The sequence below is a fragment of the Heteronotia binoei genome, chromosome 6 (assembly GCF_032191835.1).
Source record: "Heteronotia binoei isolate CCM8104 ecotype False Entrance Well chromosome 6, APGP_CSIRO_Hbin_v1, whole genome shotgun sequence".
Lineage (NCBI taxonomy): Eukaryota > Metazoa > Chordata > Lepidosauria > Squamata > Gekkonidae > Heteronotia > Heteronotia binoei.
The window spans coordinates 139,451,894-139,472,325 of record NC_083228.1 but is presented as its reverse complement, the minus strand read 5'-3'; the positions used below and the strand labels follow the sequence as shown (position 1 = coordinate 139,472,325).

The following is a 20,432-nucleotide window of genomic DNA, read 5'->3' as shown; positions in this document are numbered from 1 at the left end:
AACAGGGCTTCACTTATGTTCTTATGTGACTCAGAGTGTTGGACTGGAGGGGCCACTGGCCTGATCCAACAGGGCTTCTCTTATGTTCTTATGTGACACAGAGTGCTGGACTGGAGGGGCCACTGGCCTGATCCAACAGGGCTTCTCTTCTGTTCTTATCGATGCTGAGCCTTCCCATGCCGGTCGGGCAATTCCTGCTGCTAGCAAAAGCTGCCAAGCTGGGGCTCCTGAGCCGCCCCCCGGTTCCTTTCATGCCCCTGCCGGACAAACACACCATGAGCCCAGCCTGGAGCCGTCTCCTCCTGCTTCCCCCCTGCCCCCCTTGCTCTTCGGCACAGTGAGCAACTCCTCCGGCGTCAGGAGCTGATTTTGATCCACGGCGGCTTCAATTGGGGCTGAAGCACCTAATGTTCCCCCCCCTCCCCTCGCGAGCGTGCAGCAATGTTCCTTGCTGGCTAATGGGGCAATTTTTTTTGCATTACATGTATTTGTCCAATTTGGCGGAGCGGTGCGCGATTGAGAGAGCCGGGGGGGGGGGGGACGGCGGCTCCTGCAGATTAGCTGATGGGAGTCTCCGGGGTGCCTCGCCGCAGATCCGTCTCAGAGGCGGAGAGGCGCATCTCGTTCGGATACAGGCGCGGGCGGCATCAGACCAATTGTTTAATGCACCTGAGACGCCTCCGGCGGCTCTTGATACAGATCTCGTGTCGGGCCTGGGCTTTCGAGATAGCTCCCGGCTCCTTCCGGGCTCGGCAAAAGTAACAACCGCAAGGCCTGTCCGGAGCTGTAGCGTGGTCCCAACGTGCTCTAGACCAGTGAGAGCTCAGGCAACCAGAGCCGGTCCTGCCGCTAAGCAAACTAGGTGCACGCCTAGGGCAGGGGTGGCCAAACTTGCTCAATGGAAGAGCCACACCGAATAAATGCCAGATGTTTGAGAGCTGCAGGACGGGGAGCGGGGGGAGGGAGGGAGGGAGGGAGGGAAGGAAGGAAGGAAGGAAGGAAGGAAGGAAGGAAGGAAGGAAGGAAGGAAGGAAGGAAGGAAGGAAGGAAGGAAGGAAGGAAGGAAGGAAGGAAGGAAGGAAGGAAGGAGAACTTGCTCAATGTAAAAGCCACATGGAATAATTGTCAGATGTTTGAGAGCTGCAGGACGGGGAGAGAGGGAGGGAGAAAGGAAAGAAGGAAGGGAGGGAGGGAGCAAGGGCGAAAGGGAGGGAGGGAGGGAGGAAGGAAGGAGGGAGGGAGGGAGGGAGGGAGGGAGGGAGGGAGGGAGGGAGGAAGGAAGGAAGGAAGGAAGGAAGGAAGGAAGGAAGGAAGGAAGGAAGGAAGGAAGGAAGGAAGGAAGGAAGGAAGGAAGGAGGGAGGGAGGGAGGGAGAACTTGCTCAATGTAAGAGCCACATGGAATAATTGTCAGATGTTTGAGAGCTGCAGGACGGGGAGAGAGGGAGGGAGAAAGGAAAGAAGGAAGGGAGGGAGGGAGGGAGGGAGGGAGGAAGGAAGGAAGGAAGGAAGGAAGGAAGGAAGGAAGGAAGGAAGGAAGGAAGGAAGGAAGGAAGGAAGGAAGGAAGGAAGGAAGGAAGGAAGGAGGGAGGGAGGGAGGGAGGGAGGGAGGGAGGGAGGGAGAACTTGCTCAATGTAAGAGCCACACCGAATAAATGTCAGATGTTTGAGAGCTGCAGGACGGGGAGGGAGGGAGGGAGGGAGGAAGGAAGGAAGGAAGGAAGGAAGGAAGGAAGGAAGGAAGGAAGGAAGGAGGGAGGGAGGGAGGGAGGGAGGGAGGGAGAACTTGCTCAATGTAAGAGCCACACCGAATAAATGTCAGATGTTTGAGAGCTGCAGGACGGGGAGGGGGGGAGGAGGGAGGGAGGGAGGAAGGAAGGAAGGAAGGAGGGAGGAAGGAAGGAGGGAAAAGAGGGAGGGAGGAAGGAAAGGAGGGAAGGAGGGAGGGAAGGAAGGAAGGAAGGAAGGAAGGAAGGAAGGAAGGAAGGAAGGAAGGAAGGAAGGAAGGAAGGAGGGAGGGAGAACTTGCTCAATGTAAGAGACACATGGAATAATTGTCAGATGTTTGAGAGCTGCAGGACGGGGAGAGAGGGAGGGAGAAAGGAAAGAAGGAAGGGAGGGAGGGAGCGAGGGAAAAAGGGCGAAAGGAAGGAAGGGAGGGAGGAAGGAAGGGAGGGAGGGAGGGAGAAGGAAGGAAGGAAGGAAGAGAGGGAGGGAGAGAGAGAAAGGAAGGGAGGGAGGGAGGGAGGGAGAAAGGGAGGGAGGGAGAAAGGAAGGAAGGAAGGAAGGAAGGAAGGAAGGAAGGAAGGAAGGAAGGAAGGAAGGAAGGAAGGAAGGAAGGAAGGAAGGAAGGAAGGGAGAAAGAAAGGGAGGAAGGGAGGGAGAAAGGGAGGGAGAAAGGAAGGAAAGCAAATAGATGGGGAGGAAGAGGTGGAAAGAAAGCAACTTTAACATTAAATGCATTCTCCAAGCTGCCAGCTGGCTTGGAGGGATTTTAAAGAGACAAGTGCCTTCTGCAAGCCAGCCAACGGGGTGGTAGGGGGTCCGAGAGCCACACAATATGTGTGAAAGAGCTGCATGTGGCTCCCAAGCCACAGTTTGGCCACACCTTGCCAAGGGTGCCAGACTTCTGGGGGTGAAAAACTAGGTGACTCCCCACATGACTCAGTGACATCACGCAGTGTCACGGGATGTGCTGCTGCTGGCCTGCTTCCGTCCCGGGCTCCCCACTAAGGCGGCTGACTAGAGCCTGCCCTCCCAACTTTGTTATTTCGAGGAGGTTCTCTTGTCCAAAGACTTGCCAGAGTTGGGCCTGCCCGGCTTCCGAGATCTGACAAGATCAGGCTTGCCCCGGGCTACCCAGGTCAGGGAGCGATTTCAAGTTCTGCCCTTCTCATTTCCCCCACAATTCATCTGCTTTGGAAAATTGGTTTCCGGTGCAGGGGAAGGGGCAGAAGTCAGCCTTGCCGAAGGTGCCTGATAGTCTAGGTCAGGGGTGTCCAACATTTATTTTTCGCATTTATATCCCGCCCTCCCCGCCGAAGCAGGCTCAGGGCGGCTCACGACATCATTAAATATCATAATGCCCCCGTATCAATCGATGGTGCGGTCTCATTTGGAGTACTGTGTGCAGTTCTGGTCGCCGCACCTCCAAAAGGATATTATAGCATTGGAGAAAGTCCAGAAAAGGGCAACTAGAATGATTAAAGGGCTGGAACACTTTCCCTATGAAGAAAGGTTGAAACGCTTGGGACTCTTTAGCTTGGAGAAACGTCGACTGCAGGGTGACATGATAGGGGTTTACAAGATAATGCATGGGATGGAGAAAGTAGAGAAAGAGGTACTTTTCTCCCTTTCTCACAATACAAGAACTCGTGGGCATTCGATGAAATTGCTGAGCAGACAGGTTAAAACAGATAAAAAGAAGTACTTCTTCACCCAAAGGGTGATTAACACTTTTATTAATTTAATTAATTAATAGCACTTTTATTAATTTAATTTAATTGATTGACTGATTTTAAACTTGTCAGAATTTTGAATGCTGGATGTAATTTTGTTTTTATATAATGCTGTTAGCCGCCCTGAGCCTGCTCCGGCGGGGAGGGCGGGATACAAATAAAATTATCAAAATTATCATCAAATGTGGAATTCACTGCCACAGGAGGTGGCGGCGGCTACAAGCATAGCCAGCTTCAAGAGGGGAATGGATAAAAATATGGAGCAGAGGTCCATCAGTGGCTGTTAGCCACTGTTTGTGTGTGTGTGTGTATAAATATATATATATATTGGCCACTGTGTGATACAGAGTGTTGGACTGGATGGGCCATTGGCCTGATCTAACATGGCTTCTCTGATGTTCTTATGTGACACAGAGTGTTGGACTGGAGGGGCCATTGGCCTGATCCAACAGGGCTTCTCTTATGTTCTTATGTGACACAGAGTGTTGGACTGGAGGGGCCATTGGCCTGATCCAACATGGCTTCTCTTATGTTCTTATGTGACACAGAGTGTTGGACTGGATGGGCCACTGGCCTGATCCAACAGGGCTTCTCTTATGTTCTTATGTGACACAGAGGGTTGGACTGGAGGGGCCATTGGCCTGATCTAACATGGCTTCTTTTATGTTCTTATGTGACACAGAGTGTTGGACTGGAGGGGCCATTGGCCTGATCTAACACAGCTTCTCTTTTGTTCTTATGTGACACAGAGTGTTGGACTGGATGGGCCATTAGCCTGATCTAACACAGCTTCTCTTTTGTTCTTCTGTGACACAGAGTGTTGGACTGGATGGGCCATTGGCCTGATCCAACAGGGCTTCTCTTATGTTCTTATGTGACACAGAGTGTTGGACTGGAGGGGTCATTGGCCTGATCCAACATGGCTTCTCTAATGTTCTTATGTGACACAAAGTGTTGGACTGGAGGGGCTACTGGCCTGATCCAACATGGCTTCTCTTATGTTCTTATGTGACACAGAGTGTTGGACTGGAGGGGCCATTGGCCTGATCTAACATGGCTTCTCTTATGTTCTTATGTTCCACAATAAAACAACAAAACCATAAAGCAATAAAAAAAATTACAGGAAGATCAATTAAAATTCACAATTACGCTTTAAATACTGAACAGATTTTTAAAAACAGTTTTGGTGCTAAGTTCCATACCATGATGTTAAGCGGCTCTGTACTTTAGTTGAAGGCCGTTCGAAAAAGTGTTGTTTGACGAACCTTGCGGAATTGGGCAAGGTCCCGCAAGGCTCTAACATCATCAGGGAGTTGGTTCCACCAGTGGGGGGCAGCAATAGAGAAGGCTCATTCTCTGGTAGCCTTCAATCTCGCCTCCCTCAGACCGGGGATTTCTAATAGGTTTTGTGATCCAGATCTCAGTACCCTCTGGGGAATATGTGGAGAGAGACGGTCCCTAAGGTAGACAGGACCTCGGCCATATAGGGCTTTAAAGGTAATAACCAGCACCTTGTAGCGAATCCGGAATACTATTGGCAGCCAGTGCAGTCTCCGCAGCCCCGGCTGCACATGATCCCGAATAGAGAGACCCAGTAACAGCCTGGCTGCAGCATTCTGCACCAGCTGCAGCTTCCGGATTCGAGACATGGGCAGCCCCATGCAGAGGGCATTACAGTAGTCTAGTCTCAAGGTGACCGTAGCATGAATCACTGTTGCTAAGTCGCTATGCTTTAGGAAGGGTGCCAGCTGTCGTGCGCGCCTAAGATGGAAAAAGGCGGATCTCGCAGTGGCTGCTATCTGGGCCTCGATAGCCAATGTGGGCTCCAGTAGCACCCCCAAGCTCTTGACTTTAGGCGCCGATATCAGTGGCGCCCCATCAAAGGCTGGTGAAGGGATTTCCCTTCCCAGGCCACCACGACTCAGACAAAGGATTTCTGTTTTCGTTGAATTCAGCTTCAGACGACTCAGCCTGAGCCACCCCGCCACGGCTTGTAACGCCGGGGCCAGTTTTTCTGGGGCGGAGGCAGGCCGGCCATCCATCAGCAGATAAAGCTGAGTGTCACCTGCATACTGATGGCAACCCAGCCCGAATCTCCTGACAATCTGGGCAAGGGGGCACATGTAGATATTAAACAACATCGGGGAAAGCACCGCCCCCTGAGGCACCCCACAATTAAGCGGATGCCTCTGGGACGATCGTCCCCCGATCGCCACCCTTTGTCCCCGATCACAGAGAAAGGAGGAAAGCCATTGTAAGGCTAACCCCTGAATCCCTGCATCGGCAAACATGCAGTCCGGGGGCTGGATCAGGCCCCCAGAGGGCTCCTACCCTTGAGCAACCGACTGTCATCTGCTTCCTTCTCCCTCTCTCTTGCTTTGCCTGGGTTGCTTGATCACACAGGCACTACAGAGTAAAACCTGTATTTTGTCCATTGGCTGAGGCTCCTCCCTTGGGGAGGAAGGGGGGGGGGAGACGTGTAGCTTTTCTTTGCCAGGCTCTCTCAATCGCGCAGCAGAGCTACTGAGCCAAGCCTCTCTTCCTTCTACTGGCTAAGGCTCCTCTCCCTCCTGATCCCTTGGGGAAGGAAGGAAAGAGCCAGAGCTTCCTTTGCCCAGTTCCCTCGCTCACGCAGGAGATATACAAAGAAAAACACCTTTAAGACCAGCGAGTGCTAATGTTTTAAGCATGTTTTGTTGTAAGTGGTTTTTTTTAAAAAAAATCTTTATGTTTGTCTGTGTCCTTTATAAAGTTTATATCTCTGCTACCTAATCTTAAATAGGAATACATGTGGCCCAGCCTGACATGGCCCGGCTCAACAAGGTCTCATTTATGTCAGATATGGCCCTCAAAACAAATGAGTTTGATACCTCGGGTCTATGTCTTCGTATGCCATTAAAGGTTGTTGTTTAGTCTAGGTCCAGCCCTGCTTGCGATACAGAAGTGCTGTACAAACAGGGAGAGGACTGTGAAGGGTTAATGCTTCACACAGCCAGAGAGCCATGAGTGACACGCTGCTCCAAGCAATTTGCATCAGCTAAACAGAGAGAGACTTCACAGCTGAATGCTGAGGAGGAGAAGTCATTCGGAATTCAGCTGTGACTGAGAGCAGCTTAACAGAGACAGGAAACCTCGAGAAAGTTAGCAAGGAAGGCTGGGTAGTTAGACAGAGACTCCCATTTGGGCCAAGGAAAGGGGATAGATCTTCTACAGAGGGAGAAGAAATTTCCCTACCCAGTCAAACAGGGAGTTAGCTTTGAAGAGTAGAGAGATCCCTGGTCTGGTTAAGTTAGAAGCTGTCTCCGGAGACCTTAAGAGACAGTTAAAAACTCAAGACGAGTACTGGTGCTTCAAGAGTTTGGGTACTGGAAAGTGTGTCCCAGCCTTCAGGAAACCAAAAGAGAGAATACTCAAAGAAAGTGCACTGAAGTGTTTGGGAAAATGCTGGAACAAAAGCCTCTCAGCATATAGATTTCCATCACTGTGAAGAGCTTAAGAAACTCTCATTAAGCTGAAACATAAAGACTAAGTCTGTGCATGTACTGATTTTACCTCAGAGATTTCTATATTAAGTTACCTCAGAAATTTTACCCCTGATTTCACCTGACCTTTCCCCCTCTATGTTGAATAAAACATTTTGTTAATTTGGAATATAAAAACGTTTCAAGCGCCATTTAAGCCTTATAGTTTAGAGGGGCTCCCGATCCTTCCCTTAGGTTATTGGGCTGAGCAAACAGCCAAAATATTACACTGTGACAGGGTGAGACAGCCAGAGTTCTTCAGGAAAGAAGAAAACAGACAATTAGGGTGGCTCAGTCACAAAAGGGAAAGAAAAACTGAGGGGGGAAAATCATGCCTGAGGGGAGGGAAGTGGATGAGGAAGTGGATCATATACAGCGATTACACTGGCTTCCAATTTGCTCCTGAGCCCAATTCAAGGTGCAGGCTTTGTCCTTTAAAGCCTTTCATGGCTTGGGACCAGGGTGTCTGAAGGACTGTCTCTTCCCATATGTTCCTGCTCAGGAATTAAGATCACAGGGAGACGCCCTCCTGACTGACCCACCAATCAAAGAAGCTCATCCAGAGGGAGGATCTTTTTGGTGGTAGCCCCAGGATTCTGGAACACCATACCTCAAAAAAAAATTATAGCATTGGAAAAAGTGCAGAAAAGAGCAACTAGAACGATCAAAGGGTTGGAACACTTTCCCTATGAAGAAAGGTTAAAGCACTTGGGATTCTTTAGCTTGGAGAAACGTCGACTGAGGGGTGACATGGTAGAGGTTTACAAGATTATGCACGGGATAGAGAAGGTAGAGAAAGAAGCCCTTTTCTGCCTTTCTCACAATACAAGAACTCATGGGCATTCAATGCAATTGCTGAGCAGTCGAGTTAGAACAGATAAAAGGAAGTCCTTTTTCACCCAAAGGGAATTCACTGCCACAGGAGGTGGCGGCAGCTACAAGCATAGCCAGCTTCAAGAGGGGATTGGATAAACATATGGAGCAGACGTCCATCGGTGGCTATTAGCTACAGGGTATTGATGGAACTCTCTGTCTGGGGCAGTGATGCTCTGTATTCTTGGTGCTTGGAGGAGGGACAACAGTGGAAGGGCTTCTAGTGTCCTGGCCCACTGATGGACCTCCTGATGGCACCTGGGTTTTTTTGGCCACTGTGTGACACAGAGTGTTGGACTGGATGGGCCATTGGCCTGATCCAACATGACTTCTCTTACGTGACACAGAGTGTTGGACTGGAGGGGCCATTGGCCTGATCCAACATGGCTTCTCTGATGTTCTTATGTGACACAGAGTGTTGGACTGGATGGGCCACTGGCCTGATCCAACATGGCTTCTCTTATGTTCTTATGTGACACAGAGTGTTGGACTGGATGGGCCACTGGCCTGATCCAACATGGCTTCCCTTATGTTCTTATGTGACACAGAGTGTTGGACTGGAGGGGCCATTGGCCTGATCCAACACGGCTCCTCTTATGTTCTTATGTGACACAGAGTGTTGGACTGGATGGGCCATTGGCCTGATCCAACAGGCTTCTCTTATGTACTTATGTGACACAGAGTGTTGGACTGGAGGGGCCACGGGCCTGATCCAACATGGCTTCTCTTATGTGACACAGAGTGTTGGACTGGAGGGGCCACTGGCCTGATCCAACACGGCTCCTCTTATGTTCTTATGTGACACAGAGTATTGGACTGGATGGGCCATTGGCCTGATCCAACAAGGCTTCTCTTATGTTCTTATGTGACACAGAGTGTTGGACTGGATGGGCCACTGGCCTGATCCAACATGGCTTCTCTTATGTTCTTATGTGACACAGAGTGTTGGACTGGATGGGCCATTGGCCTGATTCAACATGGCTTCTCTTATGTTCTTATGTGACACAGAGCGTTGAACTGGATGGGCCACTGGCCTGGTCCAACATGGCTTCTCTTATGTTCTTATGTGACACAGAGTGTTGGACTGGATGGGCCACTGGCCTGATCCAACATGGCTTCTCTTATGTTCTTATGTGACACAGAGTGTTGGACTGGATGGGCCACTGGCCTGATCCAACATGGCTTCTCTTATGTTCTTATGTGACACAGAGTGTTGGACTGGATGGGCCATTGGCCTGATTCAACATGGCTTCTCTTATGTTCTTAAAAAATAATTGCTTTATTTGCATGGTAAGCCACCCTTGAGTTCCAAAGGTAGAAAGAGGGCTAATATGCACTTTAAACTAATCAACTCTGAGGCTCACTAAGACCAACGTGGCCTGCTCTAAGGAGCAATGGCTCTCAAACATCTCATGCATACGTCTTCCCTAGCAAAGAGAGTGGAGATGCGGTAGACTTGAACAAGGGCTATTCTGCCTGGAAGCAAGGGCATGACCCTTGGGTAGATGCCTTTCACCTTCATTGCCCAGAGAGCAACGGAGGGATGGGCGGACATCAGCTTTGGACCAATGCTTGGCTAGGTGCTGCCTTCTCAGCCTTGCTGATGGAGACCATGGCTCCTTCCAGGTGGTCACTTAGACCAAGCTCAGGTTACCTATCCCAGAGGTGTCAAATGCGCAGCCCAGGGGCCAGATCAGGCCTCTGGAAGGTTCCTATCAGGCCTGCAACCAAGTATGCTTTCTTCTCCTCTCGTTTCCTTCTGTGTCACAGCTTGCGTTGCCAGTCTTGCTCGATGGCATAGGAGCTACAGAACAAAGCTTCTATTTTCTCCAATAGCTGAGGCCCCTCACTTCTGGAGGAAGGGGAGGAGGGAGAGCTTGCTTTGCCAGGCTCTCTCAATCGCACAGTAGAGCTACTGCGCCAAGCCTCTTTTTCTTCTATTGGCTGAGGCTCCATCCCTTCCTTATCCTCTGGGGAGGAAGGGAAAGAGCCAAAGCTTCCTTTGTCCAGTTCCCTTGCTCACACAGGAGATAAACAAAATTTTTAATTGTGTTTGTCTGTGTCCTTTATAAAGTTTGTATCTTTGCTACCTGGCATTACGTTTTGACACACATGGCCTGGCCCGACAAGGTCTCATTTGGGCAGATCCGGCCCTCATAACAGATAAGTTTGACACCTATCCAGTTAGCACTCAGCTCCACACAGGAAACTGCCCTTATATTTAATCAGTACTGCAAGGTCAGTATTGACTACTTAGACTGGCAGCAGCTCTCCAGGGTCTCAGGCAGAGGTTTTTGACATCACCTCCTGCCTGGCCCTTTTAACTAGAGATGCCAGGGATTGAACCTGGGGCCTTCTGCATGCCAAGCAGATGCTCTACCGCTGAGCCACATCCCCCCTCCTTAGCTCTCCAGGGATTCAGGCTGAGGTCTTTCCCATCCCCTCCTGCCTGATCCTTTTTATCTGGAGATACCAGGGACAGAACCTGGGGCCTTCTGCATGCCATGTGGATGCTCTACCACTGAGCCACAGCCCCCCCCTTAGCTCTCCAGGGTCTCAGGCTGAGTACTTTCCCATCACCTCCTGCCTGATCCTTTTAACCAAAGATGCCCGGGATTGAACCTGGAACCTTCTGAATGCCAAGTGAATGCTCTACCACTGAGCCACAGCCCCCCCTTCCTTAGCTCTCCAGGGTCTCAGGCTGAGGTCTTTCCTATCACCTCCTGCCTGGTTCTTTTTAACTGGAGATTCCGGAGATTGAACCTGGGACCTTCTGCATCCCAAGCAGACGCTCTGCCACTAAGCCACAGCCCCCTTCCTTAGCTCTCCAGGGTCTCAGACTGAAGTCTTTCCCATCACCTGCTGCCTGGTCCTTTTTAACAGGAGATGCCGGGGATTGAACCTGGGACCTTCTGCATGCCAAGCGGATGCTCTACCACTGAGCCACAGCCCCGCTCCTTAGCTTTCCAGGGTCTCAGGCTGAGGTCTTTCCCATCACCTCCTGCCTGGTCCTTTTAGCTGGAGATGCCGGGGATTGAACCTGGGACCTTCTGCATGCCAAGCAGACACCCTACCACTGAACTACAGGCACACTTCATAGCTCTCCAGGGTCTCAGGCTGAGGTCTTTCCCATCCCCTCCCACCTGGTCCTTTTTAACTGGAGATGCCGGGGATTGAACCTGGGACCTTTTGCACGCCAACCAGAGGCTCTACCGCTGAGCTATGGCCTTTCACCTGATCAGATCTGTTGTTCCGCCTTCTGCTTTGGGCTACAGAGGAAGCACGTGCCCAAAGCAAAACACGAGGGGTCGCCAATCTCCCCGCTCCGAGCGGCAACCGGCAACCGCCTCCCCCCTCCCCGCCTATTCATCTTCTCACACACTGATTTCCCATCTTTCTCATCTAATGCATTTATTCATTTATGTGCTGTTGTTGGGGGGGGGTGTGTGGAATTTCTAGACTGCTCTGAGAGAACGGGGCCCTCAAGGCAGCTTACGACAAACATAAAACGTAGAAATCAAGACATTAAGCAACACTCCAACATACCCCAGTCGCCTTCTTAAATATAACAGCAATACTAAAACAGCAGACATAATTAAACATGTTAGAACGCGGCTGGGGAAAGGAAAAAAAAATGGAGATTAAAAAAACCAAATTATGTAGGGATGTCTCCCCGAAGACTTCCGCAGACTCTGGACTTCCATCCATCCAATGTGTTTTTACCCTGCCCTTCTTTCAAGAAGCTCGGGATCGAAAGTGTGTCCCCCCGCCCCCTTTTGCCTCACAAAAAAGGTAAAGGACAAGGTAGGCCCCTGGGCAAGCACCAGTCGTTTCCGACTCTGGGGTGACGTTGTTTTCACGACGTTTTCACGGCAGACTTATGACGGGGTGGTTTGCCATTGCCTTCCCCAGTCCTCTCCGTTTTCCCCCAGCAAGCTGGGTCCTCATTTCACCGACCTCGGAAGGAGAGGCTGAGTCAACCTTGAGCCGACTACCTGAACCCAGCTTTTCACAGGGTGGTTTGCCATTACCTTCCCCAGTCCTCTACGCTTTCCCCCAAGAAAGCTGGGTCCTCATTTCACCGACCTCAGAAGGATAGAAGGCTGAGTCAACCTCGAGCTGGCTACCTGAACCCAGCTTTTTACGGGGTGGTTTGCCATTGCCTTCCCCAGTCATCTACGCTTTCCCCCCAGCAAGCTGGGTCCTCATTTCACCGACCTCGGAAGGAGGGAAGGCTGAGTCAACCTTGAGCCGGCTACCTGAACCCAGCTTTTTACGGGGTGGTTTGCCATTGCCTTCCCCAGTCCTCTACGCTTTCCCCCAAGAAAGCTGGGTCCTCATTTCACCGACATCGGAAGGATAGAAGGCTGAGTCAACCTCGAGCCGGCTACCTGAACCCAGCTTTTTACGGGGTGGTTTGCCATTGCCTTCCCCAGTCATCTACGCTTCCCCCCCTGTAAGTTGGGTCCTCATTTTACCAACCTGAGAAGGAAGGAAGGAAGGCTGAGTCAACCTGGAGCCGGCTACCTGAACCCAGCTTCCGCTGGGATCGAACTCAGGTCGTGAGCAGAGGGCTCCGACTGCAGCTTTACCACTCTGCGCTATGGGGCTCTTTATTCTCACAACAACCCCACAAAGTTGCCCAGGGAGCATTCATGGCAGACCGCTAGATACACTAGATGGTTTTTTGTCTGTACCATTGAGATATTCCTAAGAGGACATGTATTTTGGAATAGACTGAATACAGACTGCGTATTTTTCCTACACAAAGTGAGAGTGTCGTTATTCTACAGGGAGCTTTCATGGCAGACCAGGAGATTCGCATCCAGCTCTTTCAAATCCTAGTAACCTCTATCGAGAGCCCCGTGGCACAGTGGTAAAGCTGCAGTACTGCAGTCGGAGCCCTCTGCTCACGACCTGAGTTCAATTCCAGCGGAAGCTGGTTCAGGTAGCCGGCCCAAGGTTGACTCAGCCTTCCCTTCTTCCGAGGTCGGTGAAATGAGTGCCCAGCTTGCTGGGGGAAAAGCGTAGATGACTGGGGAAGGCAATGGCAAACCACCCTGTGAAAAGATGGGTTCAGGTAGCCGGCTCGAGGTTGACTCAACCTTCCATCCTTCTGAGGTGGGGAAAATGAGGACCCAGCTTGCTGGGGGGAAAGTGTAGATGACTGGGGAAGGCAATGGCAAACCACCCCGTAAAAAGTCTGCCGCAAAAACGTTGTGAAAGCAACATCACCCCAGAGTTGGAAACGACTGGTGCTTGCACAGGGGACTACCTTTACCTTTTTTAAACTCTGAAAAAAGCCCCGTGGCGCGGAGTGTTAAAACTGCAGTACTGCAGTCCTAAGCTCTGCTCACGACCTGAGTTTGATCCCCAGCGGAAGCTGGGTTTTCAGGTAGCCGGTTTGAGGTTGACTCAACCTTCCATCCTTCCGAGGTGGGTCAAATGAGTCCCCAGCTTGCTGGGGGGAAAGCGTAGATGACTGGGGATGGCAACGGCAAACCACCCCGTAAAAAAGTCTGCCGTGAAAATGTCATGATGCGACGTCACCTGAGTCGGAAACGACTGGTGCTTGCACAGGGGACTACTTTTACCTTCTTTGTAACCTCTAAATCAGGGGTGTCAAACATCTGTTATGAGGGCTGGATCTGACATAAATGAGACCTTGTTGGGTCGGGCCATGCTGGGCTGGGCCATATGAGTACCTACTTAAGATTAGGTAGCAGAGATATAAACTTTATAAAGGATACAGACAAACACAATTTAAACATTTGTTTCAAAAAACACTTAAGACACGCTTAAAACATTAACACTCATTGGTCTTAAAGGTGCTTTCTTTGTATTTCTCCCATGGGATCCAGGGAACTGGGCAAAGGAAGCTCTGGCTCTTTCCTTCCTTCTCCAGGGGACCAGGAGGGGGAGGAGCCTCAGCCAAGAGAAGGAAGAGAAGCTCGGCTCAGTAGCTCTGCTGTGGGATTGAGACAAGCCTGGCAAAGCAAGCTCTCTCCCCCCACCCTTCCTCCCCAAAGGAGGAGCCTCAGCCAATGGAGAAAACAGAGGCTTTGCTCAATAGCTCCTGTACGATTGAGCAAGCCTTGCAAAGCAAGCTGTGATGCAGAAGGAAGCAAGAGAGAGGGAGAAGGAAGCAGATAGGAGGAAGGAAGGAAGCTTGATAGGAGCCCTCTGGGGGCCTGATTCGGACCTCGGTCTGCATTTTTGACACCTCTGCTCTAAACCTTTGCCTGGGCTTTGTCCATATGACCCTCTAGGTTAAGGGTCCCTGAGCATGGTGCCCCACATCTTCCCTGGTGCCCACCAAGTGTTTGTAGAAAGTGGCTGGGGCACTTGCCCAACAGGACTCCTGGCCGGCCAGGCAGATTAAAAGAACGGTGTTTCGGGGGCAGCAGCCGCCGCAGCGTTAATTTTATTCTGTCCTGGTATATTTTATAAACTACCCCCTCTTCTCGTCTGGCTGCCTGGCTCCATCTCCTATGGCAGCCATTTTGTGGTTGTGCGAGCAGGGCTTCCTTTGTAGCAGGAAATCCTTTGCATATTAGGCCACGCCCACCCCCGATGTAGCCAGTCCTCCTGGAGCTTGTTGCTGTTCAGTCGCACAGTCGAGTCCGACTCTTTGCGCCCCTATGGACCAAGTCACGCCAGGCCCTCCTGTCTTCCACCATCCTCCGAAGTCTGCTCAAATTCATGTTTGCTACATCAGTAACGCTGTCCAGCCACCTCATCTTTTGCCGTCCCCTTCTTTTTTTGCCTTCTGTCTTTCCCAGCATCACGGTCTTCTCCAGGGAGTGCTCCCTTCTCATTGGGTGGCCAAAGTATTTGAGCTTCAGCATCTGACCTTCCTGGGAACAGTCAGGGTTGACTTCCCTTAGGACTGACTGATTGGATCTCCTTGCAGTCCAAGGGACTCTCAACACTCTTCTCCAGTGAGTGTTCCCTTCTCATTGGGTGGCCAAAGGATCTGAGCTTCAGCTTCAGCATCTGACCTTCCAAGGAACAGTCAGAGTTGATTTCCCTTAGGACTGACTGATTGGATCTTTTTGCAGTCCAAGGGGCTCTCAAGACTCTTCTCCATCACCACAGTTCGAAAGCATCTATTCTTCTGCGCTCGGCCTTCCTTATGGTCCAACTCTCACAACCATACATTTCTACTGGGAATACCATCGCTTGACTATATGGACTTTTGTTGGCAGGCAGGGTGATGTCTTCCAGGGCTTACAGGGCTCTTACATGGCTGAGGCTTACAAGGCTAATGTCTTACAGCAGGGGTGGGCAATGGTAGCTCTCCAGATTTTTTTTGCCTACAACTCCCATCAGCCCCAATCATCAGCCATGCTGGCTGGGGCTGATGGGAGTTGTAGGCAAAAACATCTGGAGAGCTACCATTGGCCACCCTTTGTCTTACAGGGCAAAGGCTCCTCCCTTGGGGAGGAAGTGGCGGGGGGACAGAGAGAGCTTGCTTTGCCAGACTCTCTTTCCAAGAGCTTACAAGGCTCTTCTTACAGGGCCTGCTGCAAGCTCCAGGAGGACTGGCTACATCAGGGGTGTGTGGCCTCATATGCAAATAGGTTCCTGCTACAAGAAAAGCCCTGATATTAGGCCACACCCTTGATGTAGCGAATCCTCCAAGAGCTCACAGGGTTCTTCGTACAGGGCCTGCTGGAAGCTCCAGGATGATTGGCTACATCAGGGGTGTGTGGCCTAATATGCAAAGGAGGTCCTGCTAGAATTCCTGACAGGGCTCTTCGTACAGGGCCTGCTGTAAGCTCCAGGAGGATTGGCTAAATCAGGGGTGTGTGGCCTAATATGCAAAGGAGGTCCTGCTAGAATTCCTGACAGGGCTCTTCATACAGGGCCTGCTGGAAGCTCCAGGAGGATTGGCTACATCAGGGGGTGTGGCCTAATATGCAAAGGAGGTCCTGCTAGAATTCCTGACAGGGCTCTTCGTACAGGGCCTGCTGTAAGCTCCAGGAGGATTGGCTACATCAGGGGGTGTGGCCTAATATGCAAAGGAGGTCCTGCTAGAATTCCTGACAGGGCTCTTCGTACAGGGCATACTGAAAGCTCCAGGAGGATTGGCTACATCAGGGGGTGTGGCCTAATATGCAAAGGAGGTCCTGCTAGAATTCCTTACAGGGCTCTTCTTACAGGGCCTACTGGAAGCTCCAGGAGGATTGGCTACATCAGGGGGTGTGGCCTAATATGCAAAGGAGGTCCTGCTAGAATTCCTGACAGGGCTCTTCGTACAGGGCCTGCTGGAAGCTCCAGGAGGATTGGCTACATCAGGGGTGTGCGGCCTAATATGCAAAAGAGCTCCTGCTACAAATAAAAGGCCTGGCTGCGCCTGCCACTCTGTGTCAGAATTCCAAAGGTGCCCAAGGGCTCAAAAAGGTTGGGAACCGCTGCTGCCCTAGGTGCTTTTCTAAGCAGCCCCGCTTTCTCACCTGCCCCTCGGCCACTAGCAAAAACTGGACAAGCACTTCATAGAATCATAGAGTTGGAAGGGACCTCTAGGGTCATCTAGTCCAACCCCTTGCACAATGCAGGAAACTCACAAACACCTCCCCCTAAATTCACAGGATCTTCATTGCTGTCAGATGGCCATCTAGCCTCTGTTTAGAAACCTCCAAGGAAGGAGAGCCCACCACCTCCCGAGGAAGCCTGTTCCACTGAGGAACCGCTTTAACGGTCAGAAAGTTCTTCCTAATGTTGAGCCGGAAACTCTTTTGATTTAATTTCAACCCACTGGTTCTGGTCCTATCTTCCGGGGCCACAGAAAACAATTCCACACCATCCTCTAGATGACAGCCCTTCAAGTACTAGAAGATGGTGATCATATCACCTCTCAGCCGCCTCCTCTCCAGGCTAAACATAACCAGCTCCTTCAACCTTTCCTCATAGGACTTGGTCTCCAGACCCCTCACCATCTTCATCGCCCTCCTCTGGACCTGTTCCAGCTTGTCTACATCCTTCTTAAAATGTGGTGCCCAAAACTGAACACAAGACTCCAGGTGAGGTCTTACCAGAGCAGAGTAAAGCGATACCATCACATTACGTGATCTGGACACTAGACTTCTGCTGATATAGCCCAAAATTGCATTTGTCTTTTTAGCCACCGCATCACACTGTTGACTCATCCTCAGCGTTATGATCCACTAAGACCTCAAGATCCTTTTCACACATACTACTGCTAAAACAAGTCTCCCCCATCCTATAACCATGCATTGGATTTTTCCTACCTAAATGCAGAACTTTACATTTATCCCTGTTAAAATTCATTTTATTGGTTTTAGCCCAGTCTGGGGCAGTGATGGTCTGTATTCTTGGTGCCTGGTGTGGGGGGCACAGTGGGAGAGCTTCTGGTGACCTGGCTCCACTAACGGACCTCCTGATGGCGCCTGGGTTTTTATGGCCACTGTGTTGGACTGGATGGGCCATTGGCCTGATCCAACATGGCTACTCTTATGTTCTGATGATGATGATGATATTGGATTTATACCCTGCCCTTTACTCTGATCTCAGAGTGGCCTACAATCTCCTTTTCCTTCTTCTCCTACAACAGATACCCTGTGGAGTAGGTGGGGCTGAGAGGGCTCTCACAGCAGCTGCCCTTTCAAGGACAATTCCTACGAGAGCTATGGCGGACCTAAGGCCATTCCAGCAGCTGCAAGTGGAGGAGTGGGGAATCAAACCTGGTTCTCCCAGATAAGAGAGCTCTGGCTGACCCAAGGCAATTCCAGCAGCTGCAAGTGGAGGAGGGGGGAATGAAACCTGGTTCTTTCAGATAAGAGAGCTATGGCTGACCCAGGGCCATTCCAGCAGCTGCAAGTGGAGGAGTGGGGAATCAAACCGGGTTCTTCCAGATAAGAGAGCTATGGCTGACCCAAGGCCATTCCAGCAGGTGCAAGTGGAGGAGTGGGGGAATCAAACCCGGTTCTCCCAGATAAGAGAGCTATGGCTGACCCAAGGCCATTCCAGCAGGTGCAAGTGGAGGAGGGGGGAATCAAACCCGGTTCTCCCAGATAAGAGAGCTATGGCTGACCCAAGGCCATTCCAGCAGCTGCAAGTGGAGGAGGGGGGAATCAAACCTGGTTCTCCCAGATAAGAGAGCTATGGCTGACCCAAGGCCATTCCAGCAGGTGCAAGTGGAGGAGGGGGGAATCAAACCCGGTTCTCCCAGATAAGAGAGCTATGGCTGACCCAAGGCCATTCCAGCAGGTGCAAGTGGAGGAGTGGGGAATCCAACCCGGTTCTCCCAGATAAGAGAGCTATGGCTGACCCAAGGCCATTCCAGCAGCTGCAAGTGGAGGAGTGGGGAATCCAACCCGGTTCTCCCAGATAAGAGAGCTATGGCTGACCCAAGGCCATTCCAGCAGCTGCAAGTGGAGGAGGGGGGAATCAAACCTGGTTCTCCCAGATAAGAGTCCGCACACTTCACCACTACACCAAACTGGCTGGGCATGCAAAGCTAATGATAGGGGAAATTCCAATCAAACAGCATCGCCCCCACAGACTGTGCCACTCACCTGCACGAGCAGCCAAGACAGCACCACGGCCACCCACGGGTTCCCAGCAGAGGACGTCTGCTTTGCTGGGGCTAGAACATTGCCTGTGTAGGGAGGAAAGTGGGGAAAAACAGGATACGTTAGAGTGAAACTTCCTTTAAAGAGATGCTTCCCAAAGCTATGTTGGATCAGGCCAGTGACCCACCCAGTCCAACACTCTGTGTCACACAGTGGCCAAAACCCAGGTGCAGTCAGGAGGTCACCAGCAGGGCCAGAACTCCAGAAGCCTCCCATGGTTGCCCCCCCTTCCCAGGCACCAAGCCATCACTGCCCCAGAAATAACAACATAAGAGAAGCCATGTTGGATCAGGCCAGTGACCCATCCAGTCAAACAGTCTGTGTCACACAGTGGCCAAAACCCAGGTGTCATCAGGAGGTCCACCAGCAGGGCCAGAACTCCAGAAGCCTCCCATGGTTGCCTCCCGCCCCTCCTAAGCACCAAGAATACAGAGCATCACTGCCCCAGAAATAACAACATAAGAGAAGCCATGTTGGATCAGGCTAGTGGCCCATCTGGTCCAACGCTCTGTGTCACATGGTGGCCAGAACCCAGAAACCATCAGCAGGTCCACCAGTGAGGCCAGAACTCCAGAAGCCCTCCCACTCTTGCCCCCCCCAAGCACCAAGAACACAGAGCATCATGCCCCAGACATAAGAACATTAGAGAAGCCAGGTTGGACCAGACCAATGGCCACTCCAGTCCAACACTCTGTGTCACACAGTGGTCAAAACCCAGAGGCCATCAGGAGGTCCACCTGCAGAGCCAGGACACTAGAAGCCCTTCCACTCTAGGCTCCCCTCCTTCAAGCACCAAAAATACAGAGCATCACTGCTCCAGCTATAAGAGCATAAAAGGAGCCATTTTTCACAAAATGGTACAAAACACCCGCACAAATAGCCAATATATTCCCAGGAATGAGTTCCAAGTGCTGGCATTGGAAAAAAATTAAGGGTTGGTTTGCACATATGTGATGGGAGTGTGAAGAGGTTAAACCCTTCTGGGGGGAAATTATTCAATTTATTAGAAAAGTCTGCAATGTACCATTAACCATTGGCTTTAATATGATGTTGTTAAGCACAATAGGAAGTCCGGCCCTAAGTAGTCCCACTCAAAACCTTGTCAAGGCAATGATACTAGCGGGGAAGGCGGTCATCGCTTTGGGGTGGAAAGATAAAAGTAAATGGTCAATAGAAATCTGGCACAACTATTTGTTTGATTACATACAGTCTGACATCGTGGCAACAATCAACAAGGATTCCACGTGGGAAGATAAAGTCAAGGAAATCGAGACCAGATGGAACCCTTATTTAGAATGGATCTCAGGAGAAACAAGGAAGGACATTCAGTGGAAGATCAGGACTCTGTGCCCTTGGCTGAGGGGAAAAGACTAAGAGAAGATGGGGAGGGTTGGGGGGGGGGGGAAGGGTTATTTGTAATTCCAACATTCATATGTTGTAATGGTCAATTGTACAAGAGTCAATAAAACATAAAAATATTTATATAAAAAAAAAAAGGAGCCATGCAGGATCAGGCCAATGGCCCATACAATCCAACACACTCTGTCACAAACCCAGGTGCCGTCAGGAGGTCAACTAGCAGGGCCAGAACTCCAGAAGCCCTCCCGCTCTTGCCCCCCCCCCCAAGCACCCAGAAGATAAAGCACCCCTGCCCCAGACAGAGAGTTCCATCTACAAGAGCATGAGAGAAGCCATTTTGGATCAGGTCACTGGCCCATCCAGTCCAACACTCTTTGTCTTGCAGCAAAATTGATCATTTGGAGTAGGAACATCACCCTAGGGAGGATATTCATTTTGATAAGTGCGATCCTTCCCATAAAGGACAATTTCATATTTCCCCACTTTTTTAGTGTGACCTCTATCTCTTTTAATAAAGGTAGAAAATTATTCTCATATAAGTCACTACACTTATTTGAAGCAACTATACCGAGATATTTTACTTTTTTTTCTATAAGGAAACCTGTTCTCTCTTGGAGTTCTTTGT

General features: G+C 50.8%; 1 protein-coding gene and 1 non-coding gene across 2 annotated transcripts in view; both read right to left on the bottom strand.

Annotated features, from left to right (window-relative positions):
• The window catches only part of LOC132574471 (solute carrier family 12 member 9-like), a 188,501-nt gene that overhangs the window by 94,856 nt on the left and 73,213 nt on the right, over positions 1-20,432 (bottom strand). The window contains exon 8 of the mRNA XM_060242823.1: positions 18,392-18,474. Within this exon, the coding sequence (XP_060098806.1) occupies positions 18,392-18,474 (83 nt within the window). The remainder of the gene's footprint in view (positions 1-18,391; positions 18,475-20,432) is intronic.
• On the bottom strand, positions 10,176-10,247 carry TRNAA-GGC (transfer RNA alanine (anticodon GGC)). Its single transcript has one exon. It is a non-coding gene; the product is annotated as a tRNA-Ala (tRNA).